The following is an 8,824-nucleotide window of genomic DNA, read 5'->3' on the forward strand; positions in this document are numbered from 1 at the left end:
GTGAGCTGACCCAGTGGGAGAGTGCTATGTCTGACAGAGCTGAGTAGGAGGTGGTAGGCAAGGGCGCTAGGGCCTCCTGGACCTTTTGCAGAAGAAGCCAAAGGCCACTGGAAAGGTCCAGGCTAGCCCTTGTGAGAGCCAGGGCCTCAGTGCATCCTCAGACCAGAACAAGGGGGCCTCGGGTCCAAGGCCAGCTCCCCCATGTCCTGTCTGCCGGACCTTGGATAGTCATTTATTTCCCCTGAGTCTGAGTCTCAGTTCCTGTGTCTATAGCCTGAGGCCACCACGTACGTGGCAGGTTGCTATCACAGCCAAATGAAATAACCCATTAAAAATCTCAGCCTCAGTCCAGCGGGCACCGTTTTTGTCGGAGGTATCCCTGGGATTCTTTCTCAGCCCATCACCTGTCACTTCATTCTAGCCCCAATTCGGGGACCCAAATCTTGCCTTGTTTGAACCATTGCCGAACTCTTTGCCCAAGTGGATGTTAAACGTTTCTAATGACTTCTTGCTTTGTTTTATTCAACAAACTTTCACACACCCCTGCCATCTGTGTTGGACTCTGTGAACTCCTACGCCGTGTCAGGCTGGGTGGGCCCCTCCCCACCGGGTAGGCTTTAAGAGCCCCCCTCCCACCTGCCTTGCCCGCTCTGGGGGCTGTGAGGATAGAGAATGTCTGCGGCCTCACTCTTGAGGGTCCCACAGTCTAGTCGCCGTTCTGAAATGACAGTAGCCCACTCACTCCTCACTCATTCCATGCCAGGCGCCCCAGGCATCCTCTGCCATCCCACGAAGCAGCTGTTAGGATCAGTTTTGTCCTCTGCACGAGAAAACTGGGCTTCAGTGAAGTTTGGTGGTGTCACCAGGGCCAGCAAGGGACAGAGATGGGATCAGAGTCCAAGCTCATCTGAAGCCAGAACAGGGGGGTCCAGGCACCTGTGGAGGATCTGGGAGGGTTGAACAGGGCGTGGCTGATCTCACTGGCTTTTGCACAGGTCACCATTGGAATGTTCCTGCTCTCGGGAGACCCCTGCTTCAAGACGTGAGTGCTGGTGCAGGCCACCTGAGGGGTGGGGGCTCTGTCCTGATCATTGTCGGGGGAGGGCCAGGGACTCTTCCCTCCTCCAGGCTCGTGGGGTCCCCTGTCTTCTTCTGACCCCAAGCTGGGGCACCCCAGTTACACCCCTCTCTGTTTTCCCAAGGCCGCCATCCACTGCCAAGTCCATCTCCATTCCAGGCCAGGACTCCTCCCTGCAGCTGACGTGCAAGGGTGGCGGAACCAGCCGCGGGGGCAGCAGCAACTCCCTGACGGGGTCCCGGCCCCCCAAGGCCCGGCCCACCATCCTCGGCTCAGGTACCGTTCCCCACCTGCCCTCTGCACTCCTCCTGAGACGAAGGCTTTCACCTCCCCCAGTCCCTAGGTCCCAAGGGGGGACACTTGCTGAGAAGAGAAAGCCAGTGGGGTGGTGTTCACCCACCCTTGCTTCCGTCGGGTAGGCATCTGCGCCCCTCCCATGATCCAGGCTCTGCCTGGCCCCAGAATCACAGCAGCACCCTGGACCAAGACGGATCAGGTCGCTGGCCTCCTGGCTCTCCGGGTCAAGCAGGAGAGACAGGGGTCAATGAACAAAAAATACATCAAACGCTTGTCCGCCTAGAACTGTGACGTGAGCTGGGAGAGAGATATAGAAGGTGTCTGCCTGGGGACAACCAGGGAGAGCTCCCCGAAGGGATGTCATTTGAGCTGAATCTGGGGTGTATTGTGGCGTGTTCCTGGCAGAGGGACCTGCTAGGAGCTCTTGTTCTGCTCCTTGCTGTGTGACCCTGACTGGCTGTTTTACCTCTCAGGCCTTAGCATCGTCCTCTGCAAAGTGGGATCAGCAGTAGTAACCACATCCTGGTTGCTCTGGGGATGAACTGAGAAAATGTGTGTGCCTTTCCTGGCACCTGGGTCGTCCTCTCTATTTCCCAGCATGTTTCCATTAAATTATCATTATTACCAATGTTACGAAAAATGCAAATGAGCCTGAATCCCCAGAGGAGTAGGTGTGGCAATTAAGAGGGAAAGGAGCCCAGTGCTGTAAGGGATGAAGTAGGCCCTCCCCCCACAAAGCATGAGCCTTGGCCCCTGCACCCCGTCGCTGGGGGTGAGCTCAGAGCTGGGAGGTGGACAACCCCCAAGCTGATCAGTAAGCAGGGTGGCACATGGTGGCCCTAACCTGTGCCACGAGAGCAGAGAGGGCACGGGGCCTCAGACCCTGTTTTCTGGGTAATTCTGCCCCTGGGGCTGGGAGCCGAGAGGGACCCTCTGACCCTGAGGGCCAGCTTTCCTGCCCTCCTGTTTTTCCTGCACACCAGCCAGGTGGGACCCAGAGCAGAAAGCTGGGCTTCTCCCCTGCCTCAGCCTGGGGGCTGCATGCAGGAATGGGGGCTCCCCAGCTCCCCTGCTCTCCAGCTTCAGGGTAGGGATCCCCAGAGGAGCGATCTGGGAACCAGGGCACCCCAGCACGCATGGTGCCTTTTGTGTAAGAAAAGAGATGCTTCTTCTGCGTGGGGTGGGAATTTGAGCCCCACAAGCCTCTCTCTTCCTGCAACCCCTAGGAGGCAAAGAACCTGTCAGGACTTGAAAAGCCTTGTGGCTTTGGGTAGGGACACAGGCAGGCCTAGGGTCCAGGCTGTGACCTGGGTGGGTGTGCTCAACATCTGAAGAGGATGGAAGAGTCATTGCTTCCTACATGGGCCAGAAGGACTGGTGGGTGGGTGGGTGCTCTCTGAGCCCTAGGCAGACCCTGCTTGGTTCCCTATATTTCCTGCTGCCAGTGCCTAAAAGTGTGTTCCCCACCCTTATTTACTCCACTCCAGCTACACAGACCCCAGCTCACTGAAGCCTCAGGGCCTTTGCTGATGCTGGTCCCTGGGTCTAGAAGGCCTTTTCTCTGATGCCTTACCTAGCCTGCTCCCTGCCAGACATCCTGATGGTCTCTTATTAAGGCCACCTCCTCAGAGAAGCCTTGCCTGATTTCAGGTTGGATTTCAGACCCAACCTCCCCCCATACGCTCCCTGCTGTGGGCCATTTGCCAGTTACGGTTAATTGTGGGTCCTTTTTGTCCTGTGTTCTTCCTTCCCACCACTGGCTGTCTGTGACACCCTGTCTCCTAGCAACCCAGTAGAGCACCCCCCAGATATTTGTGGAGTGAAGGAATGACCCTGGGCTCGAGTGCTGGCCTGTAGCTCAGGACAGGTTGCTGCCCCCTGAATCATCTCTTAAGAGTTTTTCCATCTCTTAAGTGGAAATACATAGTGTGCCCCCCCCACCCCCACCCCACCACATTCAGTGAGAGGACTAGTGAGAAGCGAGCATACTGGTCACCCCTGCCCCTCCCTGCTTCCAGGGGTGCCGGAGGAGCCAGACCAGAACCTGTCCAGCCCTGAGGAGGTGTTCCACTCCGGCCACTCCCGCAACTCCAGCTATGCCAGCCAGCAGTCCAAGATCTCGGGTGAGCGCCTGCCCGCCCTCCCCATGCCCTTGGCCTCCCAGCCTCCCCGGCCGCCCCCATCATGACCTGCACCCCTACCACCCAGCAGGCTACAGCACAGAGCAATCGCGCTCCTCGAGCCTCTCAGACCTGACACACCGCCGGAATACGTCCACCAGCAGCAGCACCTCGGGCGGCCTCAGCATGGCCGTGGAGGGGCCTGAAGGCAGCGAGCGCGAGCACCGGCCCCCTGAGAAACCACCGCGGCCGCCCCGGCCTCCGCATCTGTCAGACCGCTCGTTCCGGTAGGTCTCACAGCAAGTGCTGCTAGAGAGCAGAGCCCTCCGGTGGCTCCCGGAACCTCTGCTCCTCCACCTGTAACACAGGGACAACTGGGCCCTGTCGTCGTGGGGTGCGTGGCCGTCAAACCAGCTGATGCTCCACACTGGCTGCACCCGGCCTGGCGCGCGTGCTCAGTGGGCAGATGCTGCGGGTGGTCTAGCATACCCTGGGGCCGGCCTGCTTCCATGCTCTGTGGCCTCTTGGAGGCTGGCACTTAACTTCCCAGGGCCTCCGCGGCCTCCTCTCTAAAATCAGGTTGCAGCAGCATCCGTACTGTAGGGTTGATGTGACGGTTCAGCGAACACACTCTGGACCATCTTCCACGTGCACTCGGAGGGTCCTGAGCGCGGTAGACGGGGACTGGGTCCTATGGTCGTGTGACTGTTCTGACTCTCGCCCCACCCCAGGAGGAAGAAGGACTCGGTGGAGAGCCACCCGACCTGGGTGGATGACACGCGCATTGATGCTGATGACATCGTAGAGAAGATCATGCAGAGCCAGGACTTCACGGAAGGGAGCAATACCGAGGGTGAGCCGCCAGCGCAGGAGGCGTGCGGGGGTTGGTGCCCGGGGTGAGCAGCCAGCACTGACGGGGACAGTGCCTAGGGGCTCTCTGGCTTCTCTGCCCCATTCAGCTTCTATCTTCCCCCGTGTCCCCACAGACAGCAACCTCCGGCTATTCGTGAGCCGCGATGGCACCACCACCCTGAGTGGTATCCAGCTGGCCAACAGGTAGGTGGGGGAAGGTTCTGGGCAGGTGACGAGTGTGGCTCTGGGCCCCCGTGGTGAGAGCGTGTGGCTTCTGCAGCCCATTGACCTAGCTTTGAATGCCAGCTCTTGTCCATGTGACTTCAGGCCAGTCATGTCTGTCTGAGCCGCAGTTTCCCCATCTGTCAAATGATGTGGATCACACCACCTCACCCAGAAACCTGGGACAAACGCCCCAGGTTTGGTTTGGGAGGGTTCCAAGGAACCTTGGAAAATGCCTGACACAGCAGGGGCTTCATACATCTTTATTTTGGATTCCACTTTTCTTTCCCTTCCTCCTGGTGGGCCTGGGAGCTCCTAAAAAATGATGATGATGAGTCATGTATCTATTAAATGAATAGTTACTGTGCACCAGCTACGTTCCATGGTTCTGAGCTAGGTGCTGGGGATACGGCAGTGAGCAACATAGATTTTTGCTTCATGATGTTCAGAGGCAAGCAGATGTGAGGATCAAACTTGTGGCTTGAACTCTGCCAGTATATAGAGTATCCTCTAAATCATTCATTTACAGCATGCTGGTCTGTGTGTGCCTGGCTCATTGAATGAATGAGTGGAGGAGCTTACCACCTGCAGGGCTGTGCTGAAGCCTTTACTCCTGGTTCTTATGGGCCAGATGGGAAAGTGTCCATTTAACATCTAGGGCCAGAGCAGTAGGAGGCTTGGCTGGGCCACACTGGGGCCTCAGACCTGCCCTCTGGTGTTGCTCTGCCGACCTCTGCTGGCGGAGGCTCAAAATGGCAACTGCCATCTTTGCGTGGCCTAGGCTGCCCTTAGTGGGGTGGGCAAAAAGAAAACAGAGGGCACTTCTTGGGGCTTTGTGACATCCCTCTCCAGCCCCCTCTGAGGATGAGGAAACTGAGATTGAGCAAGGTTACTGCAGAGCTGTATACTGTGCCCTGAATGACTACAGCCCTTCTCGTGGGCCTGGCCTTGGCTGGGAGAAGAGCTGATCAAGCTTCCCGACCTTCTGCTGCACTTTCGGCAAGCCCCGTAATCTCTCTGAACTTCAGTTTCTTTATCTGTCAAGTGGGGCTGGCTGCAGATCCTCTCTGCCTGAATTGCTGTGAGGATGGGCACAGCACACCCCAGCATGTGAGCTGCTGGTACCCAGGGGGGCTTGGGCATGGTCTGTGCAAGCTCTGTGATCCCACAGGCTCAGGGACGTAACATCTGTGTTACCCTGGGCAGGTGACTCAACTTCTCTGAGACTCAGTTTCTCTCTGCAAAATGAGGCCAGTTAACAGTGCTTGCGAAGTACCTCCCAGGGCTGGCCCAGAGGACCATCAGGGAGGACAAGCTGACCTGTTTCTCCCCACAGGGTCTCCTCTGGGGTCTACGAGCCAGTCGTGATTGAAAGCCATTGAGGAGCAGGTGCCCCGGCTGGAGAAGGGCCCTGCCTTCACGGGCATCCAGACCCGCGTCATTCCACAAGGGACCTTCCCCTTCGGATCACCATCCGTGCTGCCTCTCATCTGTGCCTCCTCCATGCACTCCAGCCCCAAAGCATCATTCCACTGACCTCCCATCTATGCTGGGACGCTCATGGCCCGCAAGGGCCCCGGGCACCACTGTGAATATTCTCCTCTGAACCACTAGGGAGCAGGACACATGGGCCCATGAAACAGGTGGGCAGAGACCCATGGTGGGCACTGCCCCTCTGAGACCCACCTGGGCCCTCGGCGAGGATATTCAGTAGTTCCTGCACATGCAGGGAGGCTGGTGGCCAAGGGGCCTCTTGTCCTGTGTCCCCGTTCACTCCAGGAGCGCTGGCTCAGCCCTGGCAGGGCCTCGCTCCATTGCCCCCTTGTCCTTGGCGGGGCAGTTCACCCCCCGGAATCCTGCCACCATGGCCCTCTGACTGCTTAGTGCTTCAGCTGTCACTCCTCTGCGTCCCGGGGGACCTGCTGGCGGCCTCCTCCGGGAAACCAAGACCTCAAACCCCACCCGCACTCTGGATTGAGACCCCCCTCCCCCGCAGCGAATGTTCTCCTGCTGCCCCGGCAGCCTGCACTTTGCACACGCTTGTCTCCAGCACAGCACGCTGGCCCTCGCCTGCCCGTCCACTGAGCCCTTCCCAAGGATCCCTGGGCCCTGCCTGCCGTGCAGTCAGCAGCCCTGCCCTCGCAGCCCGGCTGGAACGTGGCACCGCCCCTGCCCCTCTGGTTGGCTCCAGCTCAGGCCTGAGCCCCCTGCTGAGAAAGGTCTGAGCCTGAGCTTCGGTTCCCCTCTGCCCGGGGCTGGGTCCTGGGCAGCTGGCGTCTGTTAAGGAAGCCAGGAAAGGTGCCTCCCAAGGCCCTGGAGGTCAGCAGCCCGGCTGGGCTGGGTTTGCCAAGCCAAGCGCCCTTTCTCTCCCCTCAGGCTCAGCTGGCCCAGGCCGGGGCCGATGCTGGAGAGGCAGATGGGCTGTAGCTGGACAGGCCCGGAGCTGGCTTCCTGGCCAGAAAAGCCTCAGCCAACCTCTGAGAACATGCCCTCTCTGGGCAAAGGAGAGGCCGGCGGGGGTGGGGGGGCGTCCATTAAGGGGGTTTCCCAGTGGGGAGCAGTCTGGCCCTGCCCCTGCCCCTACCCCTCGCTATACCCTCTGCTCTCAGCACTTTCCCCTGGCCTTGTCCTGTTACTTGCTTGAAGGTGGGTTCCGGCTGCCCGCCGGTCCCTGGACAGACTCCCCGACACTCTAACTTCTACTCATTTTGTATAAACCCAGCAGGCTGGTGTTTATGTAGCCCCATACCTTTTTCCTTTTCTTTCCTGATTGTTTTTTTTCTTTTTCTTTTTTCTTTCCTTCCTTTCATTTTCTTTTTTTAAGAGTTCACAGTTTGGTATTTTCTCCTCCCCCAGGCGAGGGGAGGTGCTTCTGTTCTCCCCGTACCCGCTGGCTGGGTCCCAGCAGGGCTGGGGATCTGGGGTGGGGGGTGGGGGTGCCCTCCCCAGGCTGGGAGGGGTCCTTGCCTTCTGTCCCATTGGCAAGAATTGGACTTGGTCTTGGAAGCTCCTGGCATTGGGACCAGAGCATTTCTAGGATTTCTGTTGTTGTTTTTAATGCCCTAACCCTTTTAGAAAATGAATGTGAGAAGGTGCCTGCTGAGGCAGGATGGAGCGTTTGCTCTGGCTGGGGAAGGCTCTGGTCAGCTCTGCAGGTCCCTTCCTGCCCCACAGACACCTGGCACTTTAAAAGGGAGCTGGTCGCACTGTCTACAGTTGAAGTGACCCCTAGAAGATGGGGAACGCTGTCCTTCCCTTCTCTATGTGCACGACCTCAGCCCAGTGAGGCGATGTGTTCAGGGTGTTTTTTGGTCTGAGTCAACATTCTGGGGGCTTCAGGCATAAGATAGCTGGTTTTGGTGCTGTTGGGGAGAATTCCCCATACCAGGAACCCAGCCCCACCCTAGGCGAGGTCTGAATTTGACAGTCACCCCAGAAGGAGACAGAGCCTGCCATACCTTCCCATGCCAGGCCCTGGGCCAGGGTAACTGGACTAACAGAATTCAGCCACAACCAAATCAGTGCTGGCTGGAGCTGGAGGCCTGGAGCCCCGGAGCCCCAGCCTCATTCCCACGTGGGAGCCCTTTCTTCGACCCTCTGGTCCCCTCAAGCTCAGTGAATTCCCATTAGGTGCCCACAGCTCTGAACTAAAAATCCTATATTTAGAAAGAGACAGAATATATTAGAGATATTTTTGGAAAGGAAGTGGTCTATGCAATGCCAGTTTGGAATCTTCTTGAAAGACAGTTTAACGTTTTTACTAGGAGATTTAAAGAAAGGTCTACAATATTTTTAGCTTTTTTTTTTTTTTTTTCTGGTCACCCCACAAACCGACCGCATGGCATGATCCGCCAAGATGCAGAATGCCGTGGTCTCCTCTCTTTCGGGAGGTGAGCAGGGAGATGGGGGGAGGGGAGGCCTTTTTTTTTTTTTAACACCCCTCCTTTCGAACAGAATGTTACCACCACCACCCCCTGATTCAGTGGGCTGTGTTTGTATCTCCGTCCCAGCTTCTATTGTAGAAAATAACATTGTAAGGGGAAATCAGCCTAGTGTCAGTGTCTCGGTTGGGGGGGTGGGGATTAAATGTTGCAGATTTTGTTATGGCATGTTGGTTCTTGCTTGTTTTACTGAGTTGAATCCCAGGTCACAGATGGCACCAGAAGGGAGAGAGATGACACTCAGGGGGTGGGAGAGATGTCGGTGGCCAGGGTTCTTGGTTGTCCTGGCTGCAGTCATTACAATTATTATCACT

The 8,824-nt window shown here is 57.4% G+C and overlaps 1 protein-coding gene across 1 annotated transcript in view; it reads left to right on the top strand.

Annotated features, from left to right (window-relative positions):
- The window catches only part of EEIG1 (estrogen-induced osteoclastogenesis regulator 1), a 33,991-nt gene extending 26,555 nt beyond the window's left edge, over window positions 1–7,436 (top strand). The window contains exons 5-11 of the mRNA XM_068975222.1: window positions 996–1,042; window positions 1,203–1,354; window positions 3,394–3,498; window positions 3,587–3,782; window positions 4,227–4,348; window positions 4,482–4,551; window positions 5,906–7,436. Of these exons, the coding sequence (XP_068831323.1) occupies window positions 996–1,042; window positions 1,203–1,354; window positions 3,394–3,498; window positions 3,587–3,782; window positions 4,227–4,348; window positions 4,482–4,551; window positions 5,906–5,951 (738 nt within the window). The 3' untranslated portion in view covers window positions 5,952–7,436. The remainder of the gene's footprint in view (window positions 1–995; window positions 1,043–1,202; window positions 1,355–3,393; window positions 3,499–3,586; window positions 3,783–4,226; window positions 4,349–4,481; window positions 4,552–5,905) is intronic.
- The last annotated feature ends 1,388 nt before the right edge of the window (window positions 7,437–8,824 follow it).

Source organism: Capricornis sumatraensis, chromosome 1 (assembly GCF_032405125.1).
Source record: "Capricornis sumatraensis isolate serow.1 chromosome 1, serow.2, whole genome shotgun sequence".
In the NCBI taxonomy this organism is placed as follows: domain Eukaryota; kingdom Metazoa; phylum Chordata; class Mammalia; order Artiodactyla; family Bovidae; genus Capricornis; species Capricornis sumatraensis.